General features: G+C 68.3%; 1 protein-coding gene across 1 annotated transcript; it reads left to right on the top strand.

The window, feature by feature from the left end:
• Window positions 1-437: 437 nt before the first annotated feature.
• Window positions 438-19884, top strand: LOC128903914 (latent-transforming growth factor beta-binding protein 4-like; the record flags this gene model as incomplete). Its single annotated transcript, XM_054187801.1, is given in 36 exon segments — window positions 438-522; window positions 1619-1753; window positions 1756-1863; window positions 2636-2740; window positions 2864-2926; window positions 3538-3551; window positions 3553-3661; window positions 5035-5099; window positions 5101-5160; window positions 5163-5202; window positions 5787-5933; window positions 6047-6226; window positions 6229-6255; window positions 7276-7367; window positions 7369-7408; window positions 8856-8981; window positions 9083-9208; window positions 10395-10514; window positions 10608-10733; window positions 10806-10931; window positions 12089-12211; window positions 12302-12433; window positions 13578-13709; window positions 14396-14521; window positions 14645-14928; window positions 14930-14954; window positions 15897-15937; window positions 15939-15966; window positions 16068-16132; window positions 16134-16197; window positions 18206-18291; window positions 18293-18353; window positions 18442-18594; window positions 19473-19564; window positions 19566-19700; window positions 19702-19884. Coding segments are annotated over 36 exon segments (3624 nt in total), but the record flags the coding sequence as incomplete, so codon positions are not given.
• Between the last annotated feature and the right edge of the window lie 822 nt (window positions 19885-20706).

The following is a 20706-nucleotide window of genomic DNA, read 5'->3' as shown; positions in this document are numbered from 1 at the left end:
CCTCACCATTCCCCCCCCCCCTTCCCCACTGCCCCCCCCCCATCCCAAGGATGGGGGGGGGGGGGTGTGAAGACCCCAGCCATCCGGCTGCTGCCCCCCCCCCTTTTTTTTAAATTTTTTTTTTTTTTTTTTTTTCATCCTGCATCTTCCCCCCAGATTTGTTTTTCGGGGGGGGGGGGGGCCCCGCCTTGATATTGGGGGTGCCCCCCCCGATCCAAACTTTGCCTTGCAGTCGTGTGCCCCCTGCTGTGCCGCAACGGGGGGGGTCTGCGCCCCGCCCCCGACACCTGCCTGTGCCCCCCCCACTTCACCGGCAGGTTCTGTCACCCTCCCCGCCAACGGCACCCGCGGCGGGGAGGGAGGGGGGGGGACCGGGCGGGGGGGGGGTGGGTGGTGGGGGGGGTGGGCCCACCCCCCCCCCACCCCCCCCACTTCAAACCCGACAACCCGGGGGGGGCCCCAAGCCCTCACCCGCTCCGTCTACACCCTCCCCCCTGGCCAACCACCGGGAGGAAGAGGATGGTGAGGAGGCGCCCCCCCCCCCCCCCCCACGGGTCACTCCGGATTTTAACTGGGGGGGGGGGGGGGGAGGAATGGGTGCTGCCCCCAGCACCCACATGTCGGCCCCCCCCCCAGGCACCCCGAATCCCCTTTCCAGCACCCATTCCCCCCCCGCACCCCCCCCCCCCCAGCACCCACACTTTCCCTCCCCAGCACCCAAATCCCCCCCCCCAGCACCCACATGTCCCCCCCCCCCAGCACCCACATTTTCCCCCCCCCAGCACCCATTGCCCCCCCCAGGACTCACACATCCCCGCCCGGCACCCAAATCCCCCCCCCAGCACCCACATTTCCCTCCCCCAGCACCCATTGCCCCCCCCGGCACCCACATGTCCTCCCCCCAGCACCCAAATCCCCCCCCCAGCACCCACATGTCCCCCCCCCCAGCACCCCATTGCCCCCCCAGGACTCACACATCCCCCCCCGGCACGCAAATCCCCCCCCCAGGACTCACACATCCCCCCCCCCCAGCACCCAAATCCCCCCCCCAGCACCCACATTTTCCCCCCCCAGCACCCATTGCCCCCCCCAGGACTCACACATCCCCCCCCGGCACCCAAATCCCCCCCCCAGCACCCACATTTTCCCCCCCCAGCACCCATTGCCCCCCCCAGGACTCACACATCCCCCCCCCGGCACCCAAATCCCCCCCCCAGCACCCACATTTCCCCCTCCCAGCACCCATTGCCCCCCCAGGACACACACATCACCCCCCCAACACGGAAATCCCCCCCCCCAGCACCCACATTTCCTCCTCCCCCGGCACCCATTGCTCCCCCCCAGCACCCATTGCCCCCCCCAGCACCCCAAATCCCCCCCCCCAGCACCCCACATGTCCCCCCCCCCAGCACCCATTGCCCCCCCCAGGACTCACACATCCCCCCCCCCCCCAGCACCCAAATCCCGCCCCCAGCACCCACATTTCCCCCCCCAGCCTCCCCATTTCTCCCCCCAGCACCCACATTTTGCCCTCCCCCACCCCACCCCCGCACCCCATTGCCCCCCCCCACCCCAGCACCCACACACACGCCCCCCCCCCCCCCGTGCCCCCCCCCAGGTGCGCAGTCCCTGGTGAGCATCCACGTCCAGCACCCCCCCGAGGCGCCCGTCGCCATCCACCAAGTGGAGCGGGTGCGGGGGGGGGGGGGGGAGGGCGGCCCACGAGACCCCCCCCCCCCGGCCCCCAGCGCCCCCCCCCCCGGCCCCCCCCCTACCGGGTGCTGGCCCAGAGCAGCCCCCGGGTGGCCCCCGCCGAGGAGGGGGGGGACTACGGCTACTGCTTCCGAACGCTGCGGGGGGGGGGGCGAGGTGAGACACACACATACACACACACACACCCCCCCCCGCGGGGGGGCACGGGGGGGTTGGGAAATGGGGGCTGGGGGGGGGAAATGTGGGTGCTGGGGGGGGATTTGGGTGCTGGAGGGGGGGGAATGTAGGGGTTGGGGGGGGGGAATGTGGGTGCCGAGGGGGGATTTGGGGTGCTGGGGGGGGAATGTGGGTGCTGGGGGGGGACAATGGGTGCTGGGGGGGGAGTGGGGGGGCTGGGGGGGAGAAATGGGGGCGCTGGGGGGGGGAAATGTGAGTGCGGGGGGCGATTTGGGTGCTGGGGGGGGCAATGTGAGTGCGGGGGGGGTTTGGGTGCTGGGGGGGCAATGGGTGCTGGGGGGGGGAAATGTGGGTGCTGGGGGGGGAATGTGGGTGCTGGGGGGGGGAAATGTGAGTGCGGGGGGGGTTTGGGTGCTGGGGGGGAATGGGGGGACTGGGGGGGCAATGGGTGCTGAGGGGACGTCAAATGGGTGCTGGGGGGGGGCAATGGGTGCTGGGGAGAAAATGTGGGTGTTGGGGGGGATGTGAGTGCTGGGGGGGGGGGGATTTGGGTGCTGGGGGGGGGGGGAGGATTTAGGTGCTGGGGTGGGGGGGGAGCGGGATTTGGGTGCTGAAAATGGGATTTGGGTGCCGGGGGGGGGGTGTGATGTGGATGCTGGGGGGGGGGGGGGGGTGCTGGGTGCTTGGGGGGGGGGTGTCCCACACCTACCCCCCCGCCCCCCCCCCCCCCTTCCCCCCCCCTTGCAGTGCAGCTCCCCCCTCCCCGGGCTGCGCACCCAGGACGTCTGTTGCCGGGGGGCCGGCTTGGCCTGGGGGGTCCACGAGTGCCAGCCCTGCCACGGCCACCCCCGTAAGGACACTTTTTGGGGGGGGGGGGGGGGGAAGGGGAGGGGGGGGGACACACACATCCCCCCCAGGAGTTGGGGGGGGGTGGTGTCTCATTTTTTTTCTGTCCCCCACCCCCCCCCCCCAGAGCTGCCCCAAGGGGATGCTCCCTGTCCCCAAGGCTTCCAGAGCATCAATGGGTCCTGCGTGGGTGAGTCGGGGGGGGGGCCACCCCATTGAGCCCCCCAGCACCCATAAACACCCCCCCCAGCACCCACATTTGCCCCCCCCCCCACGGCACCCACCCCCCCTTTCCAGCACCTATTTTGCCACCCCCCAACATCCCCCCAGCGCCCATTTATCCCCCCCCCAGCACCCACGTGTCCCCCCCCAAGCACCCAAATCCCCCCCCCCAGCACCCAAATCCCCCCCCAGCACCCATTGAGACTCCCCCCAGCACCCACCTTTGCCCCCCCCAGGCACCCATGTGTCCCCCCCCAGCACCCAAATCTCTCTCCCTGCACCCACATTTTGCCCCCCAGCACCCACATGTCCCCCCCCAGCACCCAAATCCCCCCCCCAGCACCCACTGAGCCCCCCCCCCAGCACCCACATTTCCCCCCCTCCCAGCACCCACATGTCCCCCCACCTCCCAGCACTCCCATCCGCCCCCCCCCCGCCCCCAGCACCCAAACCACCCCCCCAGCACCCATGTTCCCCCCTAGAGTTTGGGGGGGGGGGGGAAGGGGGGTGGGGAATGGGATGGGGGGGGGGTCTGACACCCACCCCCCCCCCGGTGTGTGTGTGTGTCCCCCCCCGCAGACGTGGATGAGTGCGCGGGGGGGGGGGTTCTGCCGGAACGGGCTCTGCACCAACACCCGGGGCAGCTTCGCCTGCCTCTGCCCCCCCGGCTTCCTGCTGGATGCTTCCCGCTCCAGCTGCATCTGTGAGCACGGCTGGGAGGGACTGGGATGGGATGGGATGGGATGGATGGGGTGGGGTGGGATGGGATGGATGGGGATGGGATGGGATGGGATGGATGGGAATGGGATGGGATGGGGTGGGATGGACTGGGATGGACTGGGAAGGACTGGGATGGGATGGGATGGGATGGGATGGGATGGGATGGGATGGGATGGGATGGAGATGGATGGGAATGGGATGAACTGGGATGGGATGGAGATGGATGGGGATGGGATGGACTGGGATGGGATGGGATGGGATGGGGTGGGGTGGGATGGGAAGGACTGGGATGGGATGGGGTGGGGTGGGATGGGATGGGATGGGATGGGATGGGATGGACGGGGATGGGATGGGATGGAGATGGATGGGAATGGGATGAACTGGGATGGGATGGAGATGGATGGGGATGGGATGGACTGGGATGGGATGGGGTGGGGTGGGATGCGATGGGGATGGGATGGGGTGGGGGTGGGATGGGATGGGATGGGATGGGGTGGGGTGGGATGGGGTGGGATGGGATGGGATGGGATGGAGATGGATGGGAATGGGATGAACTGGGATGGGATGGAGATGGATGGGGATGGGATGGACTGGGATGGGATGGGATGGGGTGGGTGGATGGGATGGGATGGACGGGGATGGGATGGGATGGGATGGAGATGGATGGGAATGGGATGAACTGGGATGGGATGGAGATGGATGGGGATGGGATGGACTGGGATGGGATGGGATGGGGTGGGGGTGGGATGGGATGGGATGGACGGGGATGGGATGGGATGGGATGGATGGGAATGGGATGAACTGGGATGGGATGGAGATGGATGGGGATGGGATGGACTGGGATGGGATGGAGATGGATGGGGATGGGATGGACTGGGATGGGATGGGGTGGGATGGATGGGGACAGGGATGGGATGAACCGGGGTGGGATGAACTGGGGTGGGATGGGGTGGGATGGATGGGGATGGACAGGGATGGGATGGATGGGGATGGACAGGGATGGACTGGGATGGGATGGGAGGGACTGTGAGGGACTGGGATGGGATGGGACGGGATGGAGTGGGATGGGGACAGGGATGGGATGGGATGGGGTGGGATGGGATGGGATGGGATGAACTGGGATGGGATGAACTGGGATGGGATGGGAGGGGGCTGGGATGGGATGGGATGGGGATGGACTAGGATAGGATGGGATGAGATGGGGATAGGATGGGGATGGACTGGGATGGGATGGGGATGGGATGGACTGGGATGGGATGGGACGGACTGGGATGGGACGGGGGTGTCCAGCGCCCCCAGCCCTCACCCCCTCCCCCTTCCCCCCCCCCTCCCTGTGCCCCCCCATCCCCCCCCCAGCCCACCAGGTGATCTCGGAGGCGCGGGGTCCCTGCTACCGGGTGCTGCGGGAGGGACGCTGCGCCCCTCCCCACCCTGCGCAACATCACCCGCCAGATCTGCTGCTGCAGCCGCGTCGGCAAGGCCCTGGGGGGGGGGCCTGTCTCCGCTGCCCCCCCTTCGGCTCCGGTCAGACCCCCCCCTCCCGACCCCCCCCTCCAAATCCAGACACATGGGTGCCCCCCACCCGGACGCCTGGGTGCTCTCCCACCGCCCCACGTCCATGGGGAGGCTCCGAGGGGAGCAAAAATGGGGGGGGGGGGGGGGGCCCACATTGGGGGTGACACCCCTCCCCCCCCCCCCGGCCTTGTCTCAGATGCCCCCCCCCCCACCCTTGGGAACCCCTCCCCCAGCGCCTGGGTGCTTCCACCCTCCCGCCCCCCTCCCCGGGACACCTGGGTGCCCTCCCAGCACCCTGCATCCCTCGGGTGCTCCCTGGGGGGGGGGGGGGTGCTGGGGTATGGATTTAGGGGTCACCCCCCCCTCCTTGAATCCCCCCCCCCCCCCCAAATTTACCCCCCCCCCCCGCCTCAGATTTCCACCCCCCCTCCACTTAGGGTCCCCTCCCCAGGCACATGGGTGCCCCTCCCAGCACCCTGCATCCCTCGGGTGCTCCCTGGGGGGGGGGGGTGGGGGGTTGGGGTGCGGATTTGGGGGTCACCTCCCCCCTCCCCCATAATTTTACACCCCCACTCCCCCCCCCCCCATTGCAGAGGGGTTCAAGGAGATCTGCCCGGCCGGCCCCGGTTACCATTATTCCGCCTCCGACCTCCGCTACGACACCCGGTACCTGGGGCAGGATCTGGCCCGCGTCCCCCTGGGCCGCCCCCGCGCCGCCACCGCCGCCCCCCCCCCCCTCGGCCACCCGTGAGCACCCACCTCTCTGTGTGTCCCCCCCCCCACACCCCACCCCCCCCCAGCACCCTGCTGGGGTCCCTCACACACACACACCCCCCCCCCCAACCCCCCGCAGCCCGCTGGCAGGAGGAACGGCGGCCAGGCCCCCCCCCCCAGCACCCGGCTGCCACCCCGTCCCCACCAGGCCACCGCTGGCCCCCCAGAGGCCCCCCCCCCGCTGGCCCCCCAGAGGGCCCCCCCCCGGCCCCCGAGGTCATCGTGGTGCCGCGACCCACCGTGGGGCTGCTGGGACCCCTCCCCCCACACGCCAAGGGCCGGGGACAGGTAGGGGTTGGCGGGGGGTGGGGGGGGGAAGCGTGTGTTGGGGGGGGTCCCAATGGGGACAGGTGGGCGGTTGACACGCGTGTGCGCGATGGACATGCGTGTGCGCGGTTGCACACACAGGTGACGACGCCGTCACACGGGGTCGCGCACGTCACGCGCCTGTCCGTGTGCACACACGTGGGGTCGCGCATGTCACACGCGTGTCCTTGTACACGCGCCTGGGGTCGCGCACCGTCAACACACGTCCGTGTGCACGCACATGGGTTCGTGCACGTCACGTGCGTGTCCGTGTGCACGCACACAGGGTTGCGCATGCCACACGCGTGTCTGCATGCATATACACGTGGTTGTGCATGTCCCACGCGTGTCCATGCACCTGAACGCGGGATTGCGCGTGTCACATGCGTGTCCATGTGCATGCACGTGGGGTTGCGCATGTCATACGCGTGTCCGTGTGCATGCACACGGGGCTTTGCATGTCCCACACGTGCCCATGTGCATGCACGTGGGGTCACGCATGTCACACGCGTTTCCATGTGCACGCACATGGGGTCATGTATGTCACACGCGTGTCCTTGTGCAAGCACGTGGGGTTGCGCATGTCAGACACGTGTCCATGTGCCTGCACCGCGGGGTCGTGCATGTCAGATGCGTGTCTGTGTGCATGCGCACAGGGTCGCGCATGTCACATGCGCCTGTCGATGTGCACGCACACGGGGTTTCGCATGTCACACATGTCTCCATGTGCACACACACGGGGTCGCGCATGTCACACGCATGTCCGTGTGCAGGCACATGGGGTTGCGCATGTCAGACACGTGTCCATGTGCCTGCACGCGGGGTTGCGCATGTCACACGCGTCTCCGTGTGCATGCATGCGGGGTCGCACGCGTCACGTGTCACGTTAAACGTGTGCGGGCGCGTGAGGTTTGCCGCCTGGTGGGGCGACGCGTGTCCCCGCCGGCTGGTGCCGCTGACGCGCCGGCGGCTGCTGAGGCGTGTGCGCGTTCCCCGCCGCAGGGCCCGGCGGAGGCGTGTGCGAGTGGAACCCGCAGGTGTGCGGCCCCGGGCGCTGCGTGCCCCGCCAGGGCGGCTACACCTGCCTCTGCCACCCCCGGCTTCTGGCTCAGCACCCAGGGCACCCACTGCATCGGTGAGCGATGGCGGGGGGGGGGGGGGCGGAGGGGGGGTGTCCCCCACCCACCACCCACCCTTCTGGGCACCCACGCGGGTCTCCACGCGCCCACCCCACCTCGCCATGCACCCCGTCACTCCGGGCACCCATCTCTCCACGACCCCCACCCGTTCCTACGGACACCCATCCCTCCATGCACCCACCTCCATCCCTCTGGACACCCCATTGAGCTCTCCACGCACCCACCCATCTCTCCTTGCACCCAACCATCTCTCCATGCACCCACCCATCTCTCCTTGCACCCACCTCTCCATGCACCCAACCATCCCTCTGGACACCCATTGAGCTCTCCACGCACCCACCCATCTCTCCTTGCACATGCACCCAACCATCCCTCTGGACACCCATTGAGCTCTCCAGGCACCCATCTCTCCTTGCACCCAACCATCTTCCCATGCACCCACCTTTCCATGACCCCACCCATCCCTCTGGGCACCCATTGAGCTCTCCATGCAGCCACCTCTCCATGCACCCACCCATCCCTCTGGACACCCATTGAGCTCTCCACGCACCCACCCATCTCTCCTTGCACCCAACCATCTCTCCATGCACCCATCTCTCCATGCACCCATTGAGCTCTCCATGCACCCACCTCTCCATGCACCCACCCATTCTTCTGGACATCCATTGAGCTCTCCGTGAAGCCATCTCTCCACGCACCCACCCATCTCTCCATGCACCCACCTCTCCATGCACACAACCATCCCTCTGGACACCCATTGAGCTCTCCAGGCACCCATCTCTCCTTGCACCCAACCATCTCTCCATGCACCCGCCTCTCCATGCACCCACCCATCCCTCTGGGCACCCATTGAGCTCTCCATGCACCCACCCATCTCTCCTTGCACCCACCCATCTCTCCATGCACCCATCTCTCCTTGCACCCACCCATCCCTCTGGACACCCATTGAGCTCTCCATGCTCCCACCCATCTCTCCATGCACCCATCTCTCCTTGCACCCAACCGTCTTTCCATGCACCCACCTCTCCATGCACCCACCTCTCCATGCACCCACCCATCTCTCCATGCACCCACCCATCCTTCTGGACACCCATTGAGCTCTCCAAGCACTCATCTCTCCTTGCACCCATCTCTCCTTGCACCTACCCATGCTTCTGGACACCCATTGAGCTCTCCATGCACCCATCTCTCCATGCACCCAACCATCTTTCCATGCACCCATCTCTCCATGACCCCACCCATCCCTCTGGGCACCCATTGAGCTCTCCATGCACCCACCCATCTCTCCTTGCACCCATCTCTCCGCGACCCCACCCATCCCTTTGGACATCCATCTCTCCATGCACCCACCCCTCCGGATACACCCACCCCCCCAACTCCGGGCACCCACCCCCACCCACCCAGTCCCCCCCCCTCACCCCCCCCACCCCGTGCTCTCTCCAGACGTGGACGAGTGTCGGCGCAGCCCCCGGCCCTGCCCCAACGGGCGCTGCGAGAACTCGGTGGGGAGCTACCGCTGCCTCTGCTCCCCCGGCTACCGCCCCGGCGCCGCCGGCACCGACTGCCAAGGTCAGCGGGGACGTGGGTGTCACCCCCCCCCCACACCCCAACCCCCACCCTCCGGGCGTCTGGGTCCTCGGCTGACCTGAGCCCTCCCCGCGTCCCCGCAGATGTGGACGAGTGCGCCCAGAGCCCCCCGCCCTGCGCCCATGGGCGTTGCGAGAACTTGCCAGGTGGCTACCGCTGCGCCTGCCCCGCCGGCTACCGGGGGATGGCGCCGGAGGAACCCTGTGAGGGTGAGTGGGGGGACGGGGGGGGAGGCCGTGCCACCATGGGGGTCATCGTGGTGGGGGGTCACCATGCCATGGGGTCACCGTGCCATGGGGGTCGCTCTTCTTGGGGTCAACGTTCCGTGGGGTCACCGTAGCACAGGGTCATGGTGCCATGAGGTCACCTTGCCCATGGGGTCACTGTGCCATGGTCTCCCCATGCCATGAGGTCACCATGTCATGGCGTCTCCATGCCTGGGGTCATCATCGTGCCATGGGGTCATCGTGCCATGAGGTCACCATTCCTTGAGGTCGCCATTCCTGGGGACACCATGCCATGAGCTCACCGTCCCATGGGGTCACCATACCATGGGGTCACCATCCCTTGGGGACACCACACCATGATTTTCCCATGCCATGAGGTCACCATGTCATGGTCTCCCCATGCCATGGGATCATCATCCCATGGGGTCACCATGCCATGGTCTTCTCATGACATGAGGTCAACGTGCCATGATCTCCCCATGTCATTGGGTCACCACACCATGATCTCCCCATGCCACAATCTCCCCATGCCATGATCTCCCCATCCCATGGGGTCACTATCCCATGGTCTCCCCATGCCATGAGCTCACCATCCCATGGGATCACCATGTCATTGGGTCACCACACCGTGATCCCCCCATGCCATGATCTCCCCATGCCATGAGCTCACTGTCCCATGGGGTCACCATGCCATGGTCTTCTCATGATATGAGGTCAACGTGCCATGATCTCCCCGTGCCATTGGGTCACCATGCCGTGATCTCCCCGTGCCATGAGCTCATCATCCCATGGGATCACCATGCCATGGGGGTCCCCATGCCATGATCTCCCTGTGCCATTGGGCCACCATGCCATGAGCTCACCATCCCATGGGATCACCATGTCATTGGGTCACCACACCATGATCTCCCCATGCCATGAGCTCACCATCCCATGGGATCACCATGCCCTGGTCTTCTCATGACACGAGGTCAATGTGCCATGATCTCCCCATGTTGTTGGGTCAGCACGCCATGGTCTCCCCGTGCCATGAGCTCACCGTCCCATGGGCTCTCCATGCCATGGTGTCCCCATGCCACGAAGTCAACGTGCCATGGGCTCACGGTGCCATGGGGTCACTGCGCCATGGGCTGATCGTGCCGACACCCGACCTTTCCGTCCCCCGCAGACATCGACGAGTGCGAGAACCACTTGGCGTGTCCCGGCCAAGAGTGCGTCAACACCCCGGGCTCCTTCCAGTGCCAACCCTGCCGCGAAGGCTTCCAGCTGCACCGTGGCCGCTGCACAGGTACCCCCCCACCGGCTCCTCCTCCCCCAGGGGGCCCCCCCGAACTCCCCACGGGGACCTCCCCCCGCCCCGTTAAACCCTCCTGTCCCCCAGACGTGGACGAGTGCGCGGTGGGCTCCCCCTGCGGCCCCCAAGGCCGTTGCGTCAACACCGAGGGCTCCTTCCGTTGCGAGTGCCGGCACGGTTACCGGACGGGCGCCGGCGGCGCGCCATGCGCCGGTGAGTGGGGACGACCCTGGGGGTGGCACCGTGGTTCCCACGCCCACCCTGACAGATGACGCGCGCCCGCAGACGTCAACGAGTGCCTGGAGGGCGACTTCTGCTTCCCCCACGGCGAGTGCCTCAACACCGAGGGTTCCTACACCTGCCTCTGCGCCCAGGGCTACGCCAGCACCCCCCAGGGCACCGCCTGCGCCGGTGGGCGACACCCCGCCCCCCACCCGTCACGGTCCCCATGCCCGTCATGGTCCCCATGTCCATCCTGATCCCCATGCCCGTCATGACCCCCGTGTCCATCATGGTCCCCGTGTCCATCCCGGTCCCCGTGTCCATCCTGGTCCCCATGCCCGTCATGACCCCTGTGTCCATCATGATCCCCGTGTCCATCCTGGTCCCCATGGCCGTCATGGTCCCCGTGTCCGTCATGGTCCCTGCGTCCATCATGGTCCCTGTGTCCATCCCGGTCCCCGTGTCCATCCTGGTCCCCATGGCCATCATGGTCCCCATACCCGCCATGACCCCCGTGTCCATCCTGGTCCCCATGCCCGTCATGGTCCCCATGTCCATCCTGGTCCCCGTGCCCATCATGGTCCCTGTGCCCATCGTGGTCCCCGTGCCCATCATGAGATCTCCATGCCCATCCCAGTCCCTGTGTCGCCGTGCCCATCCCGTTCCTCATGTCCCCATGCTCGTCCCAGTCCCCGTGCCCATCCCAGTCCCTGTGTCCCCACATCCATCCCAGTCCCCGTGCCCATCCCAGTCCCTGTGTCCCCACATCCATCCCAGTCCTCGTGCCCATCCCAGTCCCTGTGTCCCCGTGCCCATCCCGTTCCTCATGTCCCCATGCTCGTCCCAGTCCCCGTGCCCATCCCAGTCCCTGTGTCCCCACGTCCATCCCAGTCCCCGTGCCCATCCCAGTCCCTGTGCCCATCCCCGTCCCCGTGTCCCCACGTCCATCCCAGTCCCTGTGCCCATCCCAGTCCCTGTGCCCATCCCTGTCCCCGTGTCCCCACGTCCATCCCAGTCCCTGTGCCCATCCCCGTCCCTGTGCCCATCCCAGTCCCCGTGTCCCCACGTCCATCCCAGTCCCCACGTCCATCCCAGTCCCCGTGCCCATCCCAGTCCCCGTGTCCCCATGTCCATCCCAGTCCCCGTGCCCATCCCAGTCCCCGTGTCCCCACGTCCATCCCAGTCCCTGTGCCCATCCCAGTCCCTGTTTCCCCACGTCCATCCCAGTCCCTGTGCCCATCCCAGTCCCTGTGTCCCCACGTCCATCCCAGTCCCTGTGCCCCTCTCGGTCCCCGTACCCCTCCCTGCCCCATTTCTGCCCCCCTTCACCCTGTGTCCCCTGGCAGACGTGGACGAGTGCCAGCGCGGGGGGGTCTGCGAGGGCGGCCGCTGCACCAACACCGACGGCTCCTTCGAGTGCCAGTGCCCGGCGGGTTTCCGCACCGACGCCGACAAGGCCCTGTGCCAGGGTGAGGGCGCTCGCGCCCGCCCTGGGGAGGGGACGGGCCCCGGCCGGGGGGACCCGCCGGGCTGGCACCGAGGGTGACCTGTCCCCGCAGACGTGGACGAGTGCCAGGAGTACGGCGCCAGCCTCTGCGGCACCCAACGCTGCGAAAACATCCCCGGCTCCTACCGTTGCGTCACCGACTGCCAGCCCGGCTACCGGGCCGGGGACGGCGGGGACTGCGTCGGTGGGTGCTGGGTGGTGCTGGGATGGGCGCGGGGACTGGGATGGGCGCGGACACCGAGGTGGGCGTTGGGACTGGCATGGTCTCGGGGACTGGGATGCTCTTGGGGACCGGGATTGGCACGGGGACTGGGATGAGCAAAGGGACCGGGATGGGCACAGGGACTGGGATGGACGTGGGGACTGGGATGGACATGGGGACACGGGGACTGGGATGGGCACGGACTGGGATGGACGTGGGGACTGGGATGGACGTGGGGACACAGGGACTGGGATGGGCACAGGGACTGGGATGGACGTGGGGACACGGGGACGGGGATGGGCACGGGGACTGGGATGGACGTGGGGACACGGGGATTGGGATGGGCACAGGGACTGGGATGGACGTGGGGACACAGGGACCGGGATGGGCACAGAGACTGGGACGAGCATGGGGACATGAGGAACGGAATGGGCACGGGGACACGGGGACTGGGATGGGCACAGGGACTGGAATGGTCGTTGGGACTGGGATGGGCACAAGGACTGGGATGGTCTTGGGGACCAGGACTGGCGTGGGGACCGGGATGGGCGCAGGGATTGGGGTGGTCAAGGGAACTGGAATGGCCATGGACACCAGGATTGTCACGGGGACTGGGATGGTCTTGGGGTGGGGAACAGGATTGACACGGGGACTGGGATGGACACGGGGACTGGGATGAGCACAGAGGAACTGGGATCACTGGGATGGTCATGGGCACCAGGATGGGCATGGGGACCAGGATGGCCAGAGGAACTGGGATGGACACGGGACAGGCACGGGGACTGGGATGGCCGTGGGGACTTGGGGTGGTCAAGGGGACTGGGATGGTCCTGGGGCCCTGGATGGGGACTGGGATGGGCACAGGGACTGGGATTGACGTGGGGACTGGGATGGGCGTGGGCACCAGGATGGGCACAGTGACCAGGATGGGGATGTGGACTGGGATGGTCTTGGCGACTGGGATGGACAGAGCAACTGGGATGGATGCGGGACAGGCACGGGATGGCCATGGGGACCAGCGTGGGCATGGGGCTGGGAGGTCCCCAGTGTCCCCAACCTGCCGTGTCCCCCGGCTGGCCCCGGGGGCGTGTGTGTGTCCCCCCCCACCACCACCTTGTCCCCGCAGACGTGGACGAGTGCCAGGAGTACGGCGCCAGCCTCTGCGGTGCCCAGCGCTGTGACAACGTCCCCGGCTCCTACCGTTGCGTCACCGACTGCCAGCCCGGCTACCGGGCCGGGGACGGCGGGGACTGCGTCGGTGGGTGCCGGTGTGGGGACAGCGGCGACGGGGGGGGGACAGGACAGGGGCCGTGCCATGGGGGCCGGGGGCACCATGCCATTGGGGCACAGGAGGGCAGCAGGGACCGTGCCGTGGGGCACAGGGGAGCAGAGCCACCACGGGGGACAGCCAAGACTGTGCCATGGGGTGGAGAAGACCAGAGCGACCATGCCATGGGGCCCATCAAGGGCCATTCCATGGGGTGCAGAGGGACCATTCCATGGGGCACATCAGGGACCGTTCCATGGGGCACATCAAGGGCCATTCCATGGGGCGCATCAAGGAGCATTCCATGGGGTGCAGAGGGACCGTTCCATGGGGCACATCAAGGGCCATTCCATGGGGTCTATCAAGGGACATCCCATGGGGTGCAGAGGGAACATGCCATGGGGCACATCAAGGACCATTCCATGGGGCACATCAAGGACTATTCCATGGGGCACACCAAGGGCCATTCCGTGGGGCACATCAAGGGCCATTCCGTGGGGCACGGCGACGCCAAGGGCCCGCCCCCTGGTGCAGAGCGGGGGAACCCCCCCACCAGGGCGTTCCCATCACCACGCTGGGGGTGGGTGGTGGCCACCCACCCTATGGCCCCCTATGGCCACCCCACCCCCACCCCCTAAAAAAACCCCCCCCTCTTCTTTCCGCCCCCTGTTTTTCAGACGTGGACGAATGCGCCAACGAGACCTTGTGTGGGGCTCACGCCACCTGCCACAACCTCCCCGGCTCCTTCCAGTGCGCCTGCGACCCGGGCTACGAAACCGCCCGCCGTGGCCACCACTGCGTGGGTACGGCTGGGACTTGTTGGGGAAAGTTGGGGGGGGGGGGGGACTGGACACCACGACACCCCACCCACCCCACCTCCCCCCCCAAAAAAAAAAAACCCCAAAAAACCCTCTTGCGTCCTGTAGATGTGGACGAATGCGAGACCCTCCGTGGGGTGTGTGGGGCCGAACGCTGCGAGAACGTCGAAGGCTCCTTCCTCTGCCTCTGCCCCGACAGCCGGCAGGAGTTCGACCCCGTGACGGGGCGCTGTGGGCCTCCCCCCCCGGCTCCCCAAAACCCCCTCCAGCCCCACGGCGCCGCCGCCGCCGCCTCCTGCTTCACCAAAGCTTGCGGGGTGCTGGCGCCCAACGTCACCCAGCAGCAATGCTGCTGCAGCCTGGGCTGGGCCTGGGGCACCCAGTGCCCCGCGCCCCCCCTGCCCGCCCCCCGGCACTGGTAGGACCCCCCCCCCTCCCCCCCCCCCCGAACCCCACTTTGGGGGGGGGGGGGGCAGCCCCCAGGTTTTTGGGGGGAGGGGAGGGAGGGAGGGGGTTCGGCACTCGGCGTGGGGTGCGCTGGGGTTGGCTTGGGGGGGGGGCAAGGGGGGGGTAAGGGCAGGGGTTGGGGGCAGGGGCTGGGGTTGGGGTCCAGGGGCTGGGGAGGGGGTGCAGGGGTGGGATTGGGGGTGCACAGGGAGGCATTGGGGTGCAGGGGCAGGTGCTGGGGTGCAGGGGCTGGGGAGGGGGTGCAGGGGTGGGATTGGGGTGCAGGGGCTGGGATCGGGGTGCAGGGGCAGGATTGGGGGGTGCAGGGGTGGGATTGGGGGTGCACAGGGAGGGATCGGGGTGCAGGGGCTGGGGAGGGGGTGCAGGGCAGGTGTTGGGGTGCAGGGGCTGGGGAGGGGGCTGCAGGGGCAGATATCGGGGTGCAGGGTGAGGTACTGGGGTGCAGGGGCAGGAACTGGGGTGCAGGGGTGGGATTGGGGGGTGCACAGGGAGGCATTGGGGTGCAGGGCAGGTATTGGGGTGCAGGGGTGGGGATTGCACAAGCAGGGATTGGGGTGCAGGGGGCTGGGATTGGGGTGCAGGGGCTGGGAAGGGGGGTGCAGGGGCAGGTATCGGGGGTGCAGGGGCAGACATCGGGCTGCAGGGTCGGGGTGTTGGGGGGCAGGGGCCGGGGTTGGGGTGCAGGGGGTGGGATTGGGGGGGGGGCGCAGGGCTTGGGGTGCAGGAGGGAGGCACTGGGGCGTTAGGGAATGGAGTGTTGGGGGGGGCGGGGGGGGGGGGTCGGGTAGCGGGGCCGCAGGGTGAGTCTCGGGGTGCAGAGGTCGGGGTGACCCCCCCCCCCCACACACACCGTGTGTCCCCCCCCCCCCCGTGTGTCCCGTCCCCCCCCCAGCCCAGCACCTCGCCATCTGCCCCCACGGGCCGGGCCGGGCGGCCGACGGTCCCCCAGGGCACCCCGGCAGGTGAGTGCCACCCGCTGTGCCCCCCCCCCAACACCAAACCCCGGGTGTCCTCCCCCCCCCCACCACCACCAGTGACACCCCCCCCCAATCCCTGTCCCCAGACGTGGATGAGTGCGGGCTCTTCGCCCCCCAGCTCTGCCGGGGGGGGGTTTGTCTCAACGCCGCCCCCCGGCTTCAGCTGCTACTGCCCCAGCGGCTACTACTACGAGCAGGAGCATCTGCAGTGCGTGGGTGAGTCCTGCCTGCGCCCTGCCTGCGCCCTGCCTGCACCCCGACCCCCTGCCTGTGCCCTGCCTGCACCCTGCCTGCGCCCTGCCTGCACCCTGCCTGCACCCCGACCCCCTGCCTGCGCCCTGCCTGCGCCCTGCCTGCACCCTGACCTCCCTGCCTGCACCCTGCCTGTGCCCCTACCTGCACCCTGACCCCCTGCCTGCGCCCTGCCTGCGCCCTGCCTGCACCCTGACCCCCCTGCCTGCACCCTGCCTGTGCCCTACCTGCACCCTGACCCCCTGTCTGCGCCCTGCCTGCGCCCTGCCTGCACCTTGACCCCCCTGCCTGCACCCTGACCCCCCTGCCTGCACCCTGCCTGCACCCTGCCCACACCCTGACCCCCTGCCTGCGCCCTGCCTGCGCCCTGCCTGCACCCTGACCCCCCTCCCTGCACCCTGCCTGCGCCCTGCCTGCACCCTGACCCCCCCGCCTGCGCCCTGCCTGCGCCCCAACCCCCTGCCTGCACCCTGCCTGCGCCCTGCCTGCGCCCTGCCTGCGCCCTGACCCCCTGCCTGCACCATGACCCCCCCTGCCTGCACCCTGACCCCCCCCGCCTGTGCCCTGCTTGCGCCCCTGACCCCCTGCCTGCACCCTGCCTACACCCTGCCTGCACCCCGACCCCCTGCCTGCGCCCCGAGCCCCTGCCTGCACCCTGCCTGTACCCCAACCCCTGCCTGCACCCTGACCCCCTCCGCCTGTGCCCTGCCTGCACCCCGACCCGCTGCCTGACCCGCTGCCTGCACCCTGCCTGCACTCTGCCTGCGCCCCAACCCCCTGCCTGCACCCTGACCCCCCTGACTGCACCCTGCCTGCGTCCTGCCTGCGCCCCGACACCCTGTCTGTGCCCCCGACACCCTGCCTGCACCCTGACCCCCCTGCCTGCACCCTGCCCGCACCCTGGCCCCCTGCCTGCACCCCGACCCCCTGCTTCCCCTTCACCCCTGCCTTGACCTTGACCTCTGCCATCACCGTGACCCTGCTTCCCCTGACCCCACCTTGACCTTGACCCCTCCCTCCCCTCGCCCCGTTTCACCCTGCCCCCTCCTCCCCTGCCCTTGACCCTGTTGCCTTGACATTGACCTTGACCCCTCTCCCTGCCCCCGTTGCACCCTGAGCCCCTTGACCTTTTGACCATGACCTTGACAGGGGTGACCTTGACCTTGCCCCCTGCTTCACCCTGACCCCTCCCCCCTCTCGCCTTTGCCCCACCTTGACTTTGAACCCCTTTGACCTCGCCCCGCCTTTGCTATTGACTGTGTGACCTTGACCTTGACCCCCCCTTTGACCTTTCCCATTGACTGTGTGACCTTGGCCCCCCTTTGACCTTTGCCATTGACTGTGGGCCCTCGACCTTGACCCCTTTTGACCTTGCCCCTCCTTTTCCCATTGACTGTGTGACCTTGACCCCCCTTGACCTTTGCCATTGACTGTGGGCCCTCGACTTTGACCCCTTTTGACCTTGCCCCTCCTTTTCCCATTGACTGTGTGACCTTGACCCCCCTTGACCTTTGCCATTGACTGTGTGCCCTTGACCTTGACCCCCTTTGACCTTTCCCATTGACTGTGTGACTTTGACCCCCTTTTCACCTTTGCCATTGACTATGTGCCCTCGACCTTGACCCCTTTTGACCTTGCCCCACCTTTTCCTATTGACTGTGGACCTTGACCCCCTTTGACCTTTGCCATTGACTGTGTGACCTTGGCCCCCCCTTTTGACCTTTGCCATTGACTATGTGCTTTTGACCTTGACCCCCTTTGACCTTTGCCACTGACTGTGTGACCTTGGCCCCCCTTTGACCTTTGCCATTGACTGCGTGCCCTTGACCTAGACCCCTTTTGACCTTGCCCCGCTTTTTCCCATTGACTGTGTGACCTTGCCGCCTCCCCCCCCCGCGCATTTCTCCCTGCCCCCTCCCTCACCTTCGCGCCCATGACCTTGACCTCGTGACCTTGCCCCCCCCCCCGGCAGACAACGACGAGTGCGGGGCGGCGGAGGCCGAGCCCTGCCTGGGGGGCCGCTGCGTCAACACGGTGGGCTCTTACTATTGCTCCTGCCCCCCCCCCGCTGGTCCTGGACGCCTCCCAGCGCCGCTGCGTGGCCAACGACACCCTCCTGGGTGAGTCACCGCACCCACCCCGGGGGGGGGATAGAGTTGGGGGGGGGTGTACCCCCCCAATCCTGAGGGTGCCCCCCCCCCCCGGCAGAGGCGGCGCAGGCGGTGTGCTGGCAGGAGGTGGGGGTAGACCTGGTGTGCGGCAGACCCCGGCTGCAGGGACAGGTCACCTACACCGAGTGCTGCTGCCTCTACGGGCAGGCCTGGGGCATGGACTGCGCCCTCTGCCCCGCCCGCCACTCAGGTAACCCCCCCCCCCCGACCCCCCCCCGCACCCCAACCCCCCCCCCCGACACCCCCCCCCCCCCCCACCAATGGGTGCCGGGCTGCCACCCCCCTCCCCACCCTGCAGGGACCCGCCATGGCAGCCCTGGGGTAGGCACCCTGCACCCAACCCCCCCCCCCCCAACTGGCACCCCCCCCCGCCCCCCCCCAGCAATATGGGGACCCTCTAACCCACCCCGCACCCCAAAACCCCCCCCCGGACCCCCCTTCCCAATGGGTGCTGGGCTGACACCCCCCCCCGTCCCCACCCTGCAGGGACCCCCCATGGCAGCCCTGGGGTAGGCACCCTGCACCCACCCCCCCAACTGGCACCCCCCCCGCCCCCCCGGCAATGTGGGGACCCTCCTCTGATCTCCCCCCCACCCTTGCACCCCAAACGGCCCCCCCGACCCCCTCCCTCCCCACCAATGGGTTCTTTAAAGGCCTCCCCCAAGTTATGAAGGGACCCCTTGTAGCCCCCCCCCCCCCATTATAGGGACCCCTTTGCACCCCACAGCCCCCCCCAGTGATGGGGGGGGTCCCTTATAGTCCCCCCCCCCATAATGGGGACCCTTTTGCACCCCCACAGCCCCCCACCAGTTATGGGGGGGGTGCTTATAGGTCCCCCCATAGATTGGGGGGGGTCCATTATAGCCCCCCCCCCAATTATAGGGACCCCTTTGCACCCCACAGCCCCCCCCCAGTGAGGGGGGGGATGCTTGTAGCCCCCCCATCCATTGGTGGGAGGGGAGTGTCCCTTGCAGCCCCTAGATGATGGGGAATCCCCCCCCCCCACGAGGTTACATGGGGGGGGGCCCCCCCAAAACCCACCTTATCCTTCTTCCCTCCCCCCCCCAGACGACTTCGAGCTCCTCTGCAACGTGCTGCGCCCCCCCAGCTATGGCCCCCCCCGCGCCCCCCCCGCCTACGAATACGCCCCTGACTTCGCCCCCCCCTTATGGCCTCCCTTACGGCCCCGGCTTTTTCGGGGGCCCCCCCTTGGGCCCCCCCCCGGGCCTGCGTTCCGACTACGACCCCTACGGCTTCGGGGGGGGGGCGGCGGCGGGGGGATACGGCCCCCCCCGGGGGGGGGGGACCCCTTTACGCCCCCCCCGTGGGCTACGAGGGGGAGGATTTTGAGGACCCCCGACGCCCCTTCGCCCACCGGCCCCGGGGGCCCCGTTACGAGCCCCCCCCCGGCCCCCCCTGGCCATACCAGCCCCACGGCACCGGGGGGGACAGCCAGGAGGAGGAGGAGGAGGAAGAGGAGGAGGAGGAGGAAGGTGAGGGGGGGGGTGATGGGGGGGGGTTATGGGGGGGGGGGCAATAACGGGTTCATGAAGGGCGATGGGGGGGCAATGGGGGGGTCATGGGGGGGGTGATGAGGAAATGATGGGGGGACGATCTGGGGGGATGATGTGGGGCTGTAGGGGGGGGTGTTGGGAGGGGGATGGGGGGGCGATGGGGGAGCGATTGAGGGGGGCGATGGGGGGCAATGGGGGGGTGATAGCGGGTTCACGGGGGCCAATGGGAGGGTGATGGTGGGGGGGTGATGGGGGGCAATGGGGAAGTGATGGGGGGGGCAATAGCGGATTCATGGGGGACGATGGGGGGGGGATGAGGGAGGGTGATGGGGGGGGCGATTGGGGGGTGACGGGGGACGATGGGGGGGCGATTGGGGGGTGTTGTGGGGGGCTGATGGGGGGGTGATGATGGGGGTGATGGGCGGGAGATGGGGGGGTGATGGGAGGGGGGGATGTGGGGCTGATGGAGGGGTGATGGGGGTTATGGGGGGACAATGGGGAGTGGGGGGGGTTGTGGGGGGGGCGATAGGGGGGGACGACGGAGGGCGACGGGGGGTGATGGGGGATAGAGGGGTGATGGGGGGGGAGGGGGGTCAAGGGAGGGGTGGGGAGGGGCTGCTGGAGGGGGGATGACTGGGGGGGGTGATGTGGGGTGATGGGGGGGGCTAGGGGACGAGGGGGAGGTGGCGGGGGGGGCAACGGGGGTATGGGGGAGTGATTGGGGGGGGCGACGGGGGGTGATACGGGGGACGATGGGGGGGATGGGAGGGATGATGGGGGGGGTGAGG

Source organism: Rissa tridactyla, unplaced genomic scaffold (assembly GCF_028500815.1).
Source record: "Rissa tridactyla isolate bRisTri1 unplaced genomic scaffold, bRisTri1.patW.cur.20221130 scaffold_747, whole genome shotgun sequence".
Taxonomy (NCBI): Eukaryota; Metazoa; Chordata; class Aves; order Charadriiformes; family Laridae; genus Rissa; species Rissa tridactyla.
The sequence above is the reverse complement of the archived record's forward strand: the minus strand, read 5'-3'. Positions and strand labels throughout refer to the sequence as shown.